Source organism: Cetorhinus maximus, chromosome 5 (assembly GCF_964194155.1).
Source record: "Cetorhinus maximus chromosome 5, sCetMax3.hap1.1, whole genome shotgun sequence".
NCBI lineage: Eukaryota > Metazoa > Chordata > Chondrichthyes > Lamniformes > Cetorhinidae > Cetorhinus > Cetorhinus maximus.
The window spans coordinates 12,703,275-12,723,345 of NC_135883.1; the positions used below are offsets into that span (position 1 = coordinate 12,703,275).

The 20,071-nt window shown below is 41.0% G+C and overlaps 1 protein-coding gene across 1 annotated transcript in view; it reads left to right on the forward strand.

Annotated features, from left to right (window-relative positions):
* zpax1 (zona pellucida protein AX 1) overlaps window positions 1-20,071 on the forward strand; it is a 56,859-nt gene that overhangs the window by 28,617 nt on the left and 8,171 nt on the right. The window contains exons 4-7 of the mRNA XM_078541397.1: window positions 541-643; window positions 13,838-13,894; window positions 17,927-18,019; window positions 19,929-20,053. Coding sequence (XP_078397523.1) covers window positions 541-643; window positions 13,838-13,894; window positions 17,927-18,019; window positions 19,929-20,053 — 378 coding nt within the window. The remainder of the gene's footprint in view (window positions 1-540; window positions 644-13,837; window positions 13,895-17,926; window positions 18,020-19,928; window positions 20,054-20,071) is intronic.

Sequence of the window (20,071 nt, forward strand, 5' to 3'; positions counted from 1 at the left end):
AAAAACCTAGTCAAGTTTGTCAAACATGATTTTCCTTTAACAAATCCATGTTGGCTGTTTTTACTTAACCACGTTCTTCCAAATGACAATTAATTTGGTCCCACATTATAGTATTGCATAGTTACTTCACCACCAAAGTTAAGCTGACTGGTTTATATTTACTGGGTCTATCCCTGTCCCCATTTTTGAACCCAAATGTCCTTTGGCACCATTCCCATTTCTAAGGAAGATTGTGGCCAGAATCTACGCCATTTTCACTGTCAATTCAATTAGCTACCTCCCATCTGGACCGAGTAAATTTTCTGCTTCGAGTATTGCCTACCTTATTAGTGTATTATCTTCATCTTTTTGTACCTTATTTAATTTCTCTAGCCCCTGTTTCTTCACTGGAAGAATCCTCCTCTTTTGTGAAGAAAGATGCAAAGTTCTCATTTTGTGTCTGCCCGTCATGTCCTCTACCTCTACAAGAAATTTTTTTGGATCTTTTATCAGCCCCTTCCTTCTTTTGACTATTCTTTCACTTTTTGTATGTTTATAAAGGCTTCGGTGTTTATTGCTGAAAAGAGAGACATGTTGCCAAAACTTTTTGTCATGTACTCACAGGACAAACACAAGAATACCAAATTTCAAATGATCACAACAGGTACCAATCAACACCTTTTTTTTCCTGTAGTATAAATTGTGGTGATTGTTTGAAATTTGGCATTCTTGCATTTGTCCTGATGAGTGCAAGACAAAAAGCTGCAGCAACATGTCTCTCTTTTCAGCAATATTCAAGTTGTGTACTTGGAAGTGACTTTGGTGTTCCTTCTTATATTAGCTACCTAACTCCTTCACTCTGTTAGCCCCTCTTACTTCGCTCTTTAGGTCGGTTCTGCACTTTCTCTATTGTGCTTAATTTTCTGCCACATTCTACAGTTAACATTTATCATAAGCCTATTTTTTTCTTATTTTAATCACAATTACTTCAATCTCCCAAGGAGCTCTTGCTTTGAATGCCATACGCTTCCCCATCATGTGCTTAGACTCTACCAGAACTGTCTCCTCCTTGGAGGCTTCCCATTGCTTATTTACTGCTGTATGTGCCAATTTTTGTTTCTACCTGGACGAGATACTTTTTTCAACTCACTGAAACTAACCCCATTCCATTGAGTATTTTCACCTTTGATTGTTCAGCGTCCTTTTCCATAACTTTAAACCCAATCATAATGTGATAATTGTTTCCCAAACATTCTCCTAAAAAAATGCTCCACTTGCCCCAATTCATTCTCCAAAATTTGATTTAGCTCTGCTTCCTTCCTCATTGGCTGAAAATAAGGAAGTTCTCCTATACACGTTTCAATAATTCCTCCCCATCCTCGCCCTTTACATTATTTTGTTCCCAGTCTATTTTAAGATAATTACAGTCCCCCAATATCACTACACTATTGTTTTTACATCTTTCTGAAATTAGTGTGCACATTGCTTTTCCATCTCCTTCCCATTTTCTGGGTCTCTCATAAACACCCAGCAGGACAGGATCCCATCTTCTACTCGTTAACTCTAAAGAAATAGTGCTGTATCTTTCTTGTTACTATTCATTTTTCCATGCTTATATGCCAATTGGTATTATGGGCATCAGAATTGCACCAAATATTCCAAGTGAAATCTGATTAGTGCCTTATAAAATTTCTGCATTGCCTCTGTAATACCCAGCTATTCTGATTTTATATCCCAAATCTTTCCCAGCAAGGGTGAGGACCATGGTCTGGGCACTGAAACATAGCAGAGGTCTGGGAATGGCCTTAGCGAGTGGAACAGAGAAGTACAGATCTTTGATCTCTGTCAGCAGGAAAACTTAAGGATTCCTTTAAATTTGGAGCTTATAATTGATCTGGTATTGACGTATATAGCTTAGCTTGGGATTTATAGCTTGTTGTAAAAAAAAACTCAATACATCAACCTTTCTGTTTAAATCTTAGTTCCATATAAATAGAATGTGATGGAGAACACTGGCCATTACTTGTGCTCTCACAAAGGATGGTGGGAGGTCAGGAATTCAAGATACTGAAATACATCATTAGCTATCCCCTTGAGGAAATTGATAAAACACAGGAAATAATATTTAATTTCCAAGCATGCTCTGGGGACAGGAATGTGGGCATGTATGTCAGGTATCACCACCTAGTCTGTAGATTGGACCTACAGGACCCAGAGATGGAGACCCAATAAATATCAAGGTCCTAGACAAAGCTGAATAATAGATGAACCAGAAGGCAAGTTCAGGGGGGATTTTAGTGATACTTTTCAGATTTTTAAAAAATAAATATTTGCACCAATTTGGGCCAATTTTGGGAAGTTAGTGATTTTTTTTATTGGCCACGTTGTGGTGAATGGAAAAATAGAGACAATGAGAAAATAGTTTTACAGAAAGAGGCCTCAAGTTTTTGCATAATTTCCAGCCAAGTAACAACTGCACTTGTGTAAAATCAAATGAGACAGCAGAAAAGATTGCTGAATTTTAAGCATAAGCAAGTTGCATCTATGACTACTTTACACTCTTAGTACCTGCAACCTTTTATGCTAGTTTAAATAGTCCCTTAACCACGCAGTTCCTGCCCACAAATCTGACCTTGTCCCCAGATTGAAAAGATAGGTTTCCACCAAATTTCCATCATCTGAGGGAGCCCTCATATTCCACCAGATTCTCAGGGACACAGGCACTCATAGTCCCATGGATCCAGGGTTAGATCACAGACAATGATAGTCAATTCAAGCCACATGTCTTCACTGCTGCTACAGAAATATCAATTAGCTAATTGAAGATCAGCAGTCAGTTCAAGCCACAGCTATGTCCTACTGCAGAAAACATTGTTTAACAAGTTGAAAAACGGCTCCAATCTGGACAATTCCATTCCTCTGACTTTTCTACAACAACTGATATTTACAAAACATCTATAATGTAATAAAACATCCCTGGATGCTTCATAGGAGCATTATAAAACAAAATTTGACACCGAGCCACACAAGGAGATATTAGGTCAGTTGACCAAAAGTGTTGTCGAAGAGGTAGGTTTTAAGGAATATTTTAATGTGAGCCAGAGAGGTGGCAAGGGGTAGGGAGGGTATTCCAGAGCTTGGGGCCTAGGCAACTGAAGGCACAACCACCAATGATGGAGTAATTAAAATTGGGCATGCTCAAGAGGCCAGAATTATAGAATCTCAGAGGATTGAGGAGTTGGAGGAGATTACAGTGATAGGGAAGGGCGAGGCCGTGGAGGGATTTGGAAACAAGGGTGAGAATTTTAAAATCGAGGGATTGCTTAATTGGGTGACAATGTAGGTCAGCGAGCACAAGGATGGTAGGTGAACAGGACTTGATGCAAGCTAGGGCCCAGTTTTAGATGGCCACAAGCTTACAGACAGTGGGGTGTAGGAGATCAACCAGGAGTGTGTTGAAATAATCAAGCCTAAAGGTAATTAAAACACAAATGAGGGTTTCAGCAGCAGATGAGCTGAGACAGTAGTGAAATCGGACAACGTTACAGAGGCGGAAATAAGAGGTCTTAGCAAACTTGAGGTTGGAAGTTGATCTTGGGGTCAAATGTGACACCAACAACACAAACAGACGGCCTTAATCTCAGGCTGTTGTCAGGGAGAGGGATGGAGTCAGTAGCTTGAGAACCAAGTTTGAAACAATGGCTTCAGTCTTTCCAATATTTAATTGGAGTAAATTTCTACTCAACAGTACTGGATGTCAAATAAACAGTCTGATTATGTAGCAACAGTGCAGGAGTTGAAAGAGGTGATGGTGAGGTAGAGCTCATGGCATCATCTTACATGTGAAAACTAACACTGTATCTTCGGATGATGACTACTCCTGAAGCTGTTTTGTTATATTAATTCATGGGAGACTCTACATCCGGGCATGTAGTGTTGAGTTTTGTGTGGGAGCATAACTTCACCTCGGCAAACTAACAAAGTGTTCAGCACATTCTAGATGCAAACTGCTAATTGCACCCAGTGGAAATTCCAGACAAGGATCCTTTTTGTGAATCACAGAATCACAAATCTTAATAGCACAGAAGGAGGACATTCAGCCCATCATGTCTGCACTGGCTCTCCAAATGAGCATTATGACCTAGTGCCATTGCCCTGCCTTTTCCCTGTATCCCTACACGTTGTTTCTATTCAAATAGTCATCTAATGCCCTCTTGAATGCCTTGATTGAACCTGCCTCCACCACACTTCCAGGCAGTGCATTCCAGACCCGAACCACTCATGTGAAAAAGTTTTTTCTCACGTCACATTTGCTTCTTTTGCAAATCACTTTAAATTGGTGCCCTCTTGTTCTTGATCCTTTTACAAGTGGGAACAGTTTCTCCCTATCTAGTCTGTCCAGCCCCATCATGAGTTTGAACCTCTTTATCAAATCTCCTCTTAACCTTCTTCCCTCCAGGGAAAACAATCCCAATCTTGCCAATCTATCCTCATAGCTGAAGTTTCTCATCCCTGGAATCATTCTTGTAAACCTCTTCTGCAGTCTCTCCAATGTGTTCACATCCTTCCTATAATATGGTGCACAGAACTGTACACAATACTCCAGCTGAGGTCTAATGGGTGTCTTATATAAATTCAGCATAACCTCCCTGCTCTTGTACTCTATGCCCCTATTAATAAAGCCCAGGATACTATATGCTTTATTAACTGCTCTCGCCACCTGTCCTGCCACCTTCAATGATCTATGTACCCAGGTCTTTCTGTTCCTGCACCCCCTTCATAATTTCACCCCTTATTTTACACTGTCTGTCCATGTCCTTCCTACCAAAATGTATCACCTCACCCTTCTGCACATTGAACTTTATCTGCCACCTATCTGCCCACTCCGCCAACTTGTTTATGCCTTCTTGAAGTTCCACACCATCCTCCTCACAGTTCACAACACTCCAAAACTTCGTATCGTCCGCAAATTTTGAAATTGTGCCCTGCAAACCAAGATCTAGATCATTAATATATATCAGGAAATGCAAGGGTCCCAATACCGAATGAAAAAGATACTTGAGCCAATCAATATTCTGTGTGTCCACTGGATAAATTTTGTGTGGGTAGACAGACAGACAGACAGATAGATTGAAAATTTAGCACAGCAGCATCAGGGAGAGGTCAGAAACAATTGTAATAAATGCAAATGACATAATTTTGACCTTAATGGACACAGACGTGCAAAAAGAGTGGGAGAAATTGTTTAATATATCAATGGTCATATTAGCTTTTCCGTAACCTTGTTCAAGTAGCCTTTGTTCAACAATGACAGCTCCACATACTGGAGTCCTATTTTGCCCAGGAGAGAATTCCAGAGCCAGAAATGTTTTGTCTCCCTCTTGAGGTTTGTAAAGAAATTACAAAAACAAATTAACAAGCCTACTCCATTATAATAAAAGTCATCAGAGCTAAAATGTGTACTTGAAGTGTAAGTTACAGTTAATCACTTTGATATTACATCTTAATGGTGAAAACTTAATTTAAATAAGAAATGTAAACAATACCAACAGAAACTAAAAATCATTAAAAGGAAGAAAGGAAACAGAAATTAAATATACAGATGAGAAAGACAAGTATAATATTTCAAAAATATCTAGAAAGAACAAGTGGTACTGAAAGGAAATAAATATTTTACAACATCACCCTGAGATTAGATGGGATATTATCTCATTTCATTACAAATTATCCCCATACCTCACCAATTTTCCTCCTTCACAAAATAAATAAATGAGGAATTTCCTTGAATTCGCCTTAAATTATCCGTCAAGACTCGAATGATCCCTCCGGCACAGTGTCCAACTATTACTTAAATGATTTAATGCTTTTTGTTTCCACTACCATACCCAAATGTCTATCCCAGAAGTATTGGTCCTTCTCTGTATGAAAATCTTCAGAATGTCAGTGCTATATTTGCCTTTTAGTGCCGGGGATTGTAAACCTTGTTCTACTGACATGGTTTAATTTGAACTAATATACCTTTCTGTTCAATATAATATTGCATCTCAGTCATTCAGTTTAAAGCTGAAAAGGTCAAGTTCTTCTAGTCCTTCTTTGCAACTCAGTTGTCCAACAATAAGAAATCCATCTTGTGACACTTCTCTGAAGTACCTTCAAACTCTGAATGTCTTCCTTTTGCCTTGATGAGTGCTCAGTACTTGGCAGTGTACTCAAAGTGAAGTCTTCCAAGGCACTGACAAGTTTATGCATGTCAGGCTTTCTCAAATGTGTATTCTACTTTGGTCATTTTATTTGCTTTGTTGGTTGCTTCTCTGCAGGATTGGTCATGCTGGGCATATAGATTACACCACCCCCTTGAACTCTTTCAACATTACCCTTGAAACAAATTCAGTGCCATTCATGGCAAACATACATCCTTCATGTATTTTCGTATGTTATTCTTGTCAATATTAAATTCATCAGTCTTTGCTCCAGCTACTTATATAACTCATTTCTGAGCTGCCTCCTCAGATTCAATGGTGCCTTGTAGTTTGGAATCAGATGTGAATTGCAACAGTTTACAATGAATCCAAGTGTTTAGTGTATAACAGAAATAGTGAAATAAAACAGAAAATCATTGTCAGCTGTGGCTAAGCATTTCCACCTCTGGGTCACAAGGTTGTGGTTCAAGCACAAGTTCAGAGAACACAAAAAATTGTCTGGCACTTCAGTGCAGTACTGATGGAATGCCATCCTTTGAATGGGGATTGCTATAGCTGTAATTGCAGTAATGCAAGTCCCACTCCAGAGACCTAAGCATAAAAATCTTAGCTGACCCTCCCATTGCGGCACTGAAGCAGTGCTACACTGTCAAAGGTGCCATCTTTCAGATGAGATGTTAAATCGAGGCTCCAACTGTTGTAATATGCCTTTAAGAGATTTGCTGCATGACATCAAAAGCAAGGCATGTGGAAGGTGTGGCCTTCTGCGTGCACCAAGTAAATGCCCAGCTTTCCAGCAATTCTGCAAGGCATGTGGCAGAAAGGGCCATTGGCAGCAGCAGTGCATTAGAGTAAAGGCTGATGTAGCTACAAAGAACCATGCACTGATCCATACAGACCATACACAATGGGCACCTTCACCCAATAGAAATGACCATCTGGTAACCTGTCAGAAACATATACATGAGGTGATTGACAAACCAGAAAATTACGATGATGTGCACAAGAAGAAGAAGAGCAGTGAGCACAGGTTTCACACCGTCAATCTCGTGGAAAACATAGATGCTTTCACACCATCTGAAGTGTTTGCCAAGATTAAAATGATCAGTCCTAAGAAATTTGGTAACTATTTGTTATTGGCCAAGATTAACACAGGGGCAAGTGCCAATATGCTACCCTTGCAAATTCTAAAAGGCATGTATCCACAGACATGAAGGGCCCTGGCGAAACCTACTGCTGTGTAGCTTTCAGTGTGCAATGGTTCACTAATTCCATTAACAGGTCCCATAGTCCTGGAGTGCAAGTACGATCAACCCTCCTGGGTGTCACAGATGTTCTACATCGTGGAGACTAAGATTGTAGGTCTACCGGCATGTCATGACCATGCATGGAATCAGTCAGGCCTCATATGGCAGATCAACCTCACAAACTACCACTATTGTCTCAGTTCATGACCTAATATCGAAATATCCAGAATGTTTCAACAAAATTGGCAGTTTCAAGAGAGCAGCAATGTTTTGCTTGCAAGCGAATGCAAGTCTGTCAACTGATCTGGTATATTTTGCACAACGCAATTGCCAGCAGCTACAAGAAGAAACCACGAAAGATTCCACGCTACAGAAACTGTGGAAAATCATCACTGAAGGATGATCTGATTCAATTCAGCATGTCCCCGAACACTTGAGACAATTTTGGCCTTATCACGACAAACTAGACATCTCCCACGGAGTCATTTTTAAAGGCAGGCAGGTCATCATAGCAGAGCCTTTGCAACCTGATATTCTAAAATAACTTCATCACTCACACCTGGGCATAAATCGGATGAAAGGACACACCAGAGAGATGGTCTATTAGCCAGGTATGAGCAATGACATTGAAGTCATCATCAAGAAGTACAAGGCATGTCAAGTGCATTTGCCAAGTCAGCACAAAGCACCACTGATTCCACGTAAAGTTCCTACCCACCCTTGGTCCAAACTCGCATCCAACCTCTTTCACATCCATGGCGCTGACTTCATTGTCATTGTCAAGTACTTTACCAAGTGCCCCATTATTTGATAAGTGCACAATACGTCAAGCACAAATGTCATGCACATTCTAAGTGCTATTTTCAGTATATTTGGTGTGCTTAGAGAAATTATTACAGATAACAGTCCGCAATTTATTTTCAGGCTATGTGTGAGAAGTGGAATATCGATCACACTAGTTCTTTACCCACATTACCCTAGATCTAACGGCCTAGCTGAATGAATGATTCACATGGCGAAATCCCTAATTCTCAAATGTAGACAGACCAAGCAAAATCTACACATTGCAATATTATATCTGGGAGCAACACCTTTAAGTGAAACTACTCCATCACCAACAGAGCTCATGTTTGGCAGACAGGTGCATACCAATCTACCTACTCTTACCTATTCGGCTCTCTCAGAAACTAGAGAACAAAATTTAAAACTGCAAGAGAAGATGACCAATTTGCATAATGCAAATGCGGATACAGAATTGCCAAGTTTACAGTTGGGACAACAAGTTTGCATATAGGATCCACAGAAGGTTTGCAGCAACCAGCCAAGGTGACAAGGATTTGTTCAGAACCAAGAAGTCATTGCACATAAAGGCACGACGGTGAGGCATAACCAAGGACAAATCAGATGCATTTCAGATCCTCAACCACCATACAGTCTTATTGCATCTCAGACAAGATCCCAAATGCAACCAGGAACAACAGCCAAGAATGACAATCCAGCAGATCACTGTGAACAATTAAAGAAACCTCCAGACAAGGTTACTATTACAAGATCTGGATGTACCAGTAGATTATCTCTACACTTTAGACTCAAACATTAATCAGTTCTATACGCCTATGTAATAGCAACGAAACATGAACATGTATTGTAAATAATTATCCTTCTTTAGGAGGGGGAAGTATCATTAAAAAGAAAGGGGGATGTTGTAATATGCCTTTAAGGGATTGCAACATGACATCACTAGAAGGGAAGTGTGTCATTTGATCTGGTTTAAGCTTCACTTTTGCTTGAATAGAGCACACATACACAGGCAGCTCTGCTGCTGGTGTCTTCAAACTTCATACCTGTTCTCATGTGCCTAGTCTCAATAAATGAACTCATAATGTGTTTACACAATCCCTTATGAGTTATTGGTTCCTTTATATCATTATAAAAACACAGCACCATCAGCTCTCTCAGGTGGATGTACAAGGCTTCATGGCACTGTTTCAAAGAGGTGCAGGGAGTTCTCCCTGATGTTCTAGTCAATAATTCTCCTTCAATCAACATCACTAAAGCAGATTATCTGATCCATATCACATTGTAGAAACTTGCAAATTGGCTGCTGAGTTTCCTATTTTAGAACAGTAACTACAGTTTAAAAGTTCTTCATTGGCTGTAAAATATGTTGGGATGTTCTGAGATTGTGAAATTTTACTTCTTTCTTTCATTTCAAAATATATGTATGATACTATCTATAATATTCTGTTCTAAGTCCCACTCTGTTTTACCTGACAATAGGAAATTTAACTTGCTGCAGTTTGTCAAGAGTGGTATTATTTTGCTTACATTGCACTAGGTTAACTAGGGAGTAACATTCTTATCCTGACTAATTTTATACGTCTAAAGTGTTGTTGATGAATATCATTCACCCCTTAGGAAGTCAGTTTTTAGCTGTTACCGTGCCTGTATTCCTTTCATTAAAGGACACTGCCTCAGTAAATAATGTCTGACACACTTTTGTTTTTCAAACATGCCATGAGATAGTCACTTGCATGGGAGATCATGAGAAAGTTACTGTAGCATTCCCTTTCCTAAACAAAGCAAAATAAACAATACTTGCCACTTAAGACCAACTGTTGCATGGAAGATGAAGAAATATTACTTGGGATAGATTGCAAAATCTTTTCTGACTTGGCCTCAACCCTCTACACCAATTCATTGGTGAATATGTTGACAAATATAAATTCAAAATACTGGGAAGAAGCCGTGAGGGTCCGACACCTTACCTGGAAATTTTTAACATATTAGAGGAAAAGCCTTTCATTTATATTGAACACATAACTCTCAAATGATTTAAAGTGCTTCATGTATACTCACTTTGAAGTACACTGACCAATATGTAAATTAAATATGGGGTGATTTTATAACTTTATGTTTGCAGTGGAAAGTCTCAGCCACTGGGGGTGCGGAACAGAAATTTGGGGCTGAATTTTTCCGTCGGCGAGCTGGGGATGGGGCCTGCTCGCCAACATGAAAATGACGCGGGATGACGTCAGGCGGAACCCCCAACGTCATCTCGCCCCATTTAAATATTCAGGAAGGCGGAGGGACAGCGCGATCAGCTGTCCGCCCGCCGACCTGTCAATGGCCAATTGAGGCCATTAACAGGCTAGTTAAATCAATTAAAGGCCCTACCCGTCCAACCTTATGGCTGGCGGGCAGGTCAGGAGCCCCGGCGGGGAATAGAAAAAACATGAAACCTCATCCACCGGCGGAATGAGGTTTGATGTCGGTTTTTTAAAAGTTTAATAAAGTTTCTGTGATATTTATTAACATGTCCCATCTCGTGTGACATTGTCACGAGGGGGACATGTTAATGATTTTTTTATTTTTAAACTTTGAAATCCTTTCAGCGATCTCCCTGAGGCAGCACATAGCCTCAGGGAGATCTGAGCTCTTTTGTGCGCATGTGCGAAAGAGCGCACTCTCGCATTTGGGGAATCCCCCTGCCCGCACAGGGAGCGCATAGCGCTTCCCATCGGGCGTCACGCTGGGCGGGCTTTATTTGGCCCGCCCACATAAAATGGTGGCGGGGTCCATTTTGGCAGCGGCGTTCGGCTGCCCGCCCGCCCGTCAAGGGCTAAATTCAGCCCTTGGTTTCCAACCGCTGAAAATCTGGTATTGTTAATTTTAGCTTTTGACTTTATGCTCATATAAAACTGAATTATGGAATAATCACTGAAAACCATTACAGAATATCCCTGAACACTATTCAAGTTCACAGCAAAATAAAATTTCAATATACATACTCATGTCTATAATATGAAATTTACAATTCATGCGTGCCATGAATAAGAGCAGTGTGCCACAAGATTAATAGTTACCCTTTTACTGCAGTATTTCACACTAATGACTATACCATATGCTCACTGTTACAAATTCCAGCTGTGCTCCAGATATTCTCTCAGTTTCAGCATTTCGGGTATTTGCAATAAACAACTTCTATGGGCAACATTTTCCCCCCATTGTGGGGGGGGGGGGGGGGGGGGGGGAGTGGGCGCGGGCAGGCGGGCTTCCAATCGGCACCCCCCAGTCTGGGGCGCACTGCCATTTTACGTGGGCGGGCCAATTAAGGCATGCGCGTGAAAGAGCACACAGATCTCCCTGAGGCAAAGTGCTGCCTCAGGGAGATCAGCTCTGATTTAAAACTTTCAATAATGATGATTAAAAAAATTCCCTGCCATGTCCCCTCATGTTGAGACATGTCCATAACTTTTATTTAAATATTTAATAAAAATTTAAATACCCTCATGAAATTTCATCCCGCCCGTGGATGAGGTTTCATGTTTTTTCTGAAGCCCGCCTGGGCTCCCGCCCTGCCCGCCAAACTTAAGGTTGGACGGGCTGGTCCATCAATCATGTTAATTTGTTTTTTTAATGGCCTTAATAGGCTGTTGACAGTTCGGCGGGTACGCAGCCACCGAACTGAAAATCTAAATGACGCGGGGTGACTTCGGGACGCACGCCCAATGTATCCCCGCCTCATTTTACGCGTCAGCGAGTGGGCCCCGCTCCTCCCCGCTCGCCGACCAGAAAAACCTGTCCTCTGTCTCCACATGCACTTCTCCAGTCTTCCAAAAGGCACACTGATTTACACTTTAATCAGATGAGGTTAAAACAAATTATGAAATTAGTTTATTTTGCAATGTTAAATGGACGATAAAGAAAATTTGTCATAAATTCTACCGCACTTCAACTTGATTCTGTATTATCTTTCATCCCAAATACAATTTAAGAACTGGACACATTGCTCCTATTAGCACGCCTGGTTATGGTTTATTCTGAACCAGTTCAGGACTACTTGCCTCCTGTCTACTCCACTTATCAAATATTACACATCTGAGCACAGATCATATGGGTCTGCCCTTTCCATGGTCGACAGGGAACAAAGAGTTTGACCTTTGAATCACTTGCTCTTGGGGAGGTTCATAATTAGGGCTGCCAATTAAACCAGCCCTGTAAGTGCAGCCCTTAAAAACTATTAACTGCTATTTCAAATAAGACCATCCAGATATAATGAGCCTGGATGGCTCACAGAGAAGATCATCTCTGCATAATAACCCAATCACTTATCTAGGACATTAATAATAACTCCTATTCTCTCAAGCTGGAGTTCTGTGCAAGAAGCATTATTCCACAAACTGACTTATCTAGCTTTAATACCGAGCTTCCAGCCTTCTTTTTCCTTTCAGAGCATTTAACCTGCTTGAGAACAAAATCTAACTTAAATGTAATAGTTTCATGTAAGCCATACTAAGATTCCTTTTGAAACATTCATAAATCCTGAAACATGAAGCACCCCCATCCACTTTGATAGGTTGAAAATTCAACACTTCCATCTATCATTCAGGCTAAAATTGCAAAGTTCTATTTATAGTGAATAAAATTACATGGAAGAAATACAATATACCAAACAAATAGCAATTCAGTGCTTGTCTTACATCATTATTTAAACTATTTAGAAAGTAGAATCCATACCTAATATCCTTTTGTGCAGGTGCTTAAGCCCTGTTCATCTTTGTAAAAGATAGGCACACAAATTAGCTGCTGAGCATTCATAAGACTGCTGTGCACATATAATTACGGCTTTCTTTAAAGTAGATGTCAGCTTCTTTTGACAGCATAGATCAAAGCAGTTCTTTTTCAAATATGCATGAAAATAATTTATCAATTTTACTATCCAGATAGTGTGACAGTGTCTTAGTCAACTGTGGGTTTGTGGCTGAGAAAAACCTGAGAATGGCTGACAGGCTCCTGCACCTTTCACATTTCTAAATACTAATGTTGAATGCATAATGTCATTAGATACAAATAAGGTGCATGTAATGAAATTACTTCAGGAAGCCAGGTGGTCCGCTGGCTAAGAAACTACGAGTGACCTTTTGTCATGACCACGCATCATTGTCCTGAATTACTTACGGACATATTGAACTTTCAAGTATGTTTTTTTTTAGAAAAAGGACCTACAAGCAAAAGCTGGCTGAGACTGTAAAGTAAGCACTTGCTGAAAAAGTCCTATGTGCATTGCTTGACCAACTAGCCCAGAGAGGACGGAATGTCACAACTAAAAAGGTGTGACAAGGCCTGCTTCAGATAGAGGCACTTCAAAGGAAAAGATGCAATGCAAAAACTGAACTGTAATCCGCTGTGCTAGTGGAGATAATGAAAATTGATTACCATCTCAGCAGAAGCCATCTCCTGTTGAGTTATATCCCAGACTGTGGACATGAACTGAGTTGAAAAGAAAGCAGATCTGGGTGAAAGGCATGTTTGTTTTATCCCTTCCAGAAATACACAAGAAAAGGGATTAAAAAGCCAACTGCAACCCTAGTTCTGTGTGCTAGCTCTGGTGTTCTGTTCTGATGCTAGTGTACGCTGTGAAGATCAAAGCTGAAGAAAAGCAACTAGTCATCCCTGCACTTGCAGGTAAAAATGTCCTTTCTCTGATTACTGGAAGCAAGTCACAAGTCAGCAAAGCCACAATCGAAAAGAAAACAGGACAATTGCTTTCAGCTAACCTGCAGAACCAAGAATCTCCAAACCCACTGCTCAACTGCCCAAAGTCAGCTCTACCGGAATCACCCAACTTAACAGCTGCAACGTTTCACCATCCATTCCTCATGGACAAGCCAAAGGACTGATTCATATATCTTTTGAACTTTTATTTTTGGACTCAATTTCTCATTTCTAATCTGTGTGTATGTGTGTTGTGTTTTTATTATTTTTTCCTGCGTTTTAGTAACTAATAAACTCACTCTTTCTTTAATTCAAGAAAGCCTGGTTAAATTGTCTCTGTTTAAAGATAAATACATTTGGACAGGGAAAAGGTGCACATGACGGAAGGAATCGTTTTTAAGCTAACTTTGCTGTGACCAACAGATGGGATTGAATAAAGAAGGGGAGCCAGTTCATCCTTCCGCACTTGGGAGCATAACAATTTGGGGTACCTCGTGCGGGATCATAACAAATTGGGGGACCTCGCCCGGGGACCGGTCGTAACACTTCACACAGATATGTATTGTCTCACTTGTTTGCACATTGGCTCCTTAAACAGCACCTTCCAAACCCATGACCATTAACATCTAAAAGGACAAGGGCAGCAACACGAGAACATCACCACCTGGACGTTCCCCTCCAAGCCACTCACCGTCCTGACTTGGAAATATATCGCCGTTCCTTCACTGTCGCTGGGTCAAAATCCTGGAACTCCCTCCCTAACGACACTATGGGTGTACCTGTACCACATGGACTGCAGCAGTTCAAGAAAGCAACTCACCATCACTGCCACCTTTCCAAGGGCAATTAGGGATGGGAAATAAATGCTGGCCTAGCCAGCAATGCCCACATCCTATGAATGAATAAAAAAAAAACATATCCAGCCAACTAATAATCATTAATAGAATAACCTATTGTGAATTTAAAATGAATTTCTATCTAAAAGAAAATATATAAAAATGGAGATAATCAGAATTTGCCTAGAGAATTGGAAACATTTTCACCGTGGATAAAAAATGTGCCCAACATAGGAGCCAAATAGCTGAATTTCAGATCATAAACAGTATTATGAAGCTCAAAATACTCCTCATAACTATTTACCATTGAACATGTTTGTACTGTTCAAGCAGACACTTCAGAGCATACTGAAGTTTTAATGATGTGGAGATAGGTTGAAAGCAACAGTTTCTCTGGCCACACACTACAGAATATTTGCTTTTAGAATGCTTCAATTAACAAAGCAGTCACAACACTAGGTGGCAAACTTTCCCCTAAATTTCATACTTCTAGTAAATGTAACACTCACTGTGGTCAGCAGCTACAGAAACCTTTGCCCAGGGCTAGCTTTTTAACACAAGTATGCACACAAATATCAGTAAACTTAAGTAATTACTGAGATTACTGCAATTTACAAAATATGTTTTAAAGCTTGCATCTATATTCAATGCATAATAATAATTGTATAAATTGAAATATTGGATAGGCATAAAAGCCCCCAAAAACTGCATTGCTGCTGTATGCATAAATAATTGCTTATAAAACTAGAACTGAGGTTGTGCACGGTTGGAGGAAAGGAAAAATCAGGATGGAAAGGTTCTACCTATGAGAATGGAATCCAATACATCAAAGTATCACTCAGGTGCACAGAAGTTACAACATGGAAACAGGCACAGACGTATTCTTATATAATTTAGATTTATATTATGTTTATAGTTACATCGCAAAAGTGACTTCAATTTCAGAAGCAGAGAATTGTACAGGGGTTTCTCTGATATATATGCTGAGGAGCTAGGAGTCTCAAAATTGAGACACTGCGGGCTGAATTTTTGATGGGGGTGTATTCCTCGCAGCATCCCACCCCTCGGAAAAGTCAGTCAGCACCTCGCCAACTTCAAAGGGCTTCACTGCAGCAATAATAAGTTGGATGCGGCCTTAACAAGGTGAGGGTGGGACCTCCACCCCTCCACTCCCGCCCTGAAGAGTTGGCAGCCAAGCAGACAGCTGAGTCATCAGTGCCCGAACATGGTAGTGCCCACTGCTGGGACTGCAAGGACTCCCCGAAAAGAAAGAACATGGATACTGCACTTCATGGTATCAGTCCAGGGATTTTGATCATGGAGGGATCAGGGATCCTAACAAGAAGGAGGGGCTGTGGGGAGGGGTGAAGAAGTGTGTCGGAGGCCGGGGCAGGAGGCACAAAGCGGGTGTACCATCTTGGGGGGGAAGTCCCCCACAGGAGGTACTCACCTTCCTTTCCACATTTTAGCCTGAGTTGTACCTGATGCGGGGGGGGCATAAAAACAGAGTAGCAGGCTGGCCACCTTCCCCTGCCCAATGTATCATGGTGGCTGAGGCAGAGTGAGGTCCTTAAGTGGCCTTTAGTTGTCAACTTAAGGGCCTCAATAGGCCTAAGGGCAGGCAGATTTCCCATCACCTTATCCACCCTCCAATAATATGGGGGACAGCACAGGGGTAAGGGGAAAGGCAGTGGGCTGGCCACTCACTTTATCTTACATGCCCCCTGCTTTCAAATATGGCGGGCGGGGGGGGGTGCATAAAATTCTCCCTACATTGTAATTATACCGTTCTTCCAGTAGTGGCAATGTAATGAGATACAGGGAGGGAAATGTGTCCAATATTGGGTCCATTTTGCCGATTAGGTTACACAAGTATCTTCCTGATATCGTTAGGGCATTTTCAAAATTAAAATGTGCATAAATCAACCTAAACAATGAAATCCTATGGGAACCATAAACTTCCCTTAAGCATGAAAATTTTAGTTTGGACTCATTGGACCATCACTCATGCACATCAGGTACACTATCTTTAAAAACCTCAATCAGGGAGGTTTTTCAAATTTTTAATGTGATAATGACCAGATAATCTGCTTTTATGATGCTGACTGAGGCATAGAAATTGGCCGAGATACTGGGGTTCATTCCCCTGTTCTTTTTCAAAATAGTGTTATGGGATCTTACACATGCAACTGAGACAGCAGACAGTCAGTCACATGAGCAAAATACTGTGGATGTTGGAAGTCTGAAAAAAAAACCAAAAACAAAAAAATGCTGGAAACGTGGAGAAAAACAGGAGTTAGCGTTTCGGGCCGATTACTTTTCTTTTCTTCAGAGAGTTTAAAGGGCTCATCTGAACGTCAGCGCTGGGAACGTATAGAATCCCTCAGTATTTGCCCTGGAGTATCAGACTTGACTTTTGTAGCTCTTTTTAAAGCCAACCTAATAAACCAAATCAACAAAATGAGGGATAAAGTAAACACAGCCCCTAAGTCAGGTTAGCCGTAAAACCAAAAGACAAAGTTTAAAGAAAACTTACAAACATCAAATCAAAATGTGATCGAGAGGGTCGATAAAACACCCCAGACCCCGCTGGTGCCCAGACCTGATTTTTTGGATTCAACGGAGGCACAAGCAAAGCAGAGGGTGAGGATTGAGGGTGGCCCAATAATGCAAACCAGGCTCCGCTGTAACCTGCACCAGGTGCGGGCGCTGCTGCTGATGATGATGATGATGAGCGCGTGACCCTGAGCCCGGAGCCCGGAGCCCGGCTTAAATTGCGCGCGCCTTCTTACCCCTTTCACCATTCCACTGGGAGACTCTCTGCTTTTTTTTTTAAGTTATGTTGTGGGGGAAGCCACTAAAGACGTGGCCTGGGCAGTTTGGGGATAGAGTCCGAGCCATGGCGCCTGCCCTGTTATTTGGGTAAGTCTTTGCAATGGGGGGAAAGTTGGGAGGAAGTTTCCTCATCATGTTTTTTTTGCTAATGGCTGCTCTGTTTGTTTTTAGCAGCTTGATATTGTCGGTGATTGCGGCAGCCCCTGAAGTCCCGATGCAACCTGGGCCTCCAGGTCGGCGTTTGTGTGAAGCCGGTGTTGTTGTTGTTATTGTTGTTGTGTCGCCGCCAATGGTTTAATATTGAAGGAATTTCTCTGATCCGTTTCTGTAGGTTTCCTGAAGACTGAATGCCGCGACAGTGTATTTTGGGTTGGACTAAATAAGCACTTTCTTGTCGGGAAGTTTTGGCAGATTAGCGTTGTTGGTGAGTTTTCCGTGTCCATGTAACGAGACTCGGTTTTTAATTTCAGTGCCGGCGGGATGTTGATCTGAAGTTCCAACTCTTATGTGCCGAACTTCACATTCCATGTCCCACTGGCTCCCTTCTCCTCTTCACCCCATTTGTGACATGGGAGCTGGAATAAGTGAAGTAAGTTGCGTTCCATGGCCCCACATCATAAAATTGGAACCAAGATGTGTTGTCGTGGGTGATCTTGTGATAGTAAGAGATAGTTGGAAAGTGTAACCTAAAACTAATGGGTTGTATATCCCGCAGTTTTGGTAGTGGGAACTAGATTGATCTGGCCTTTGGTGTGTTAACTAAATATCTAGCCAACTCATGACTCAAAATCCAAAAGGCAATAATCTAGTAAAATTATGTTTTATATGGGCAATGCTTTTGTGGCAATATTGCTGAGGTGGTACAAGTTTACTGCTTAAGTAGATATTTATGATATTGGATGGCATTGGTATGAGTAGGAAAGGGGGAGGAGTAAAATGGTTAACTCCTGACAGGATGTGGAAACATAAATATGCAGTTGACAACTTGAGCTAGTGTGGCCAATAGAGAAGTCAATGGTGGGTATTCAAATACTAGATGTTGGATGATGTCTAATGTTTTTAGAATGATGCCCTTCTATTTTAAAAATAGGTTGGTGTTATGTATGAGGTGAAGTAGTTTGAGCTTTAAGCTGAGAGTTGAAGGTTAAGGGAGTGGGTCATAATTTTTCACTTCAGAATGGGGGAGGGTATTCTGTACATGGCATGATATAAAGTAACAAGGAGAAGTTGCTCAAGTTACCCTAAGCCTTTAAGGGTTCTGGAATGGTGCAGATATTCAACTGGGAGCAATAAATGGTGTGATCTAAAGTAATCGGACCAGATCTACAGGTGGTCATCCATGTGCAACGTAGATCTAGGTTGACATTAACCTCTTGTATACCAGCAAATCAATCCCCAGGGGCATTTAAAGAGCAGTGTACTCTGGCTGAATATGAACAATAGCATCAAAAATGTCCTTTATCCTGAAGAGCAGTTGGGAAGTAAGAATGGGAATTAGCAAGACCTTCTCCACTGAAGAGAACCAGGAACCAAGATAATCCCTTTCTTTGGTAAGGTCGCCTTACTGTTTCTGGTCACTGGTTCTTGAAGCTTGTCATAAGTTGCAAATTGTCTAGTTTGACAAGCCTGAGCCAAAATTAAATTATTTACAATAGTGTAAATGCCATTCATGGCATAATTAGCATTAGTTTGTTTACAATAGGTATTCTGAAGTATTGCTTTACAAATCCTAACTGTTATTTCAAGATGGAGCTTGGTTGGCTATCCAAAGTGTGACTTCACCTCCCAAGTTGACAACATTGTCTGCACAATATTTTGTGACTGGAGATAAGGCATCTTGAGTTCCTGATACAACAGTTTTCCATTCCATACCCTGCACTACCTATGGAGTGCACCCTCACCAAGACACTTTGCCTGCCAATCCCAACCTCATGTTGAACCAGATTGCTAATCTGTTCCTGGCAATTGTAGCTTTGTAATGCATGAATATTCAGCCCCTCGTGTGTGGAAAAGTCATCTCCATCCAATTCAAGGCCCTTTCAAACATCGATCTAGTAACTTGGGTAAGCACCACATGTGACACAACTAACATTTAATTTCTTGTGATTAAAAAAATTGGGCCATTCCACTTTTTTTAATAACCTGAAACAGCTAATGGGTGAACTTTTCTTCCTCTTTCTTTCTACCCCACCCTGTACAAATGAAATGCCCTGCAACATGGATTCTCAAGAAGGAAAAGCTTGACCATCGATTGTTTGCAGAGTGAGAATATTCGTCCACAGCAAGCACAATTAATTCAGTTTGCATGCTAACTCGCTGTTTTATTTTCTCAGATCAGTCTGGTTATATCTTTCCCATTACACCAAAGTTTGCATCACAATGTGGTTATACAATTGCAGTGGAGCGCTGGAATGTTGAATTCCGTGCCTCTGTCCTCAGCTGTTGTGTCCATAATTTGGTAAGTAGTCCTGAGCTT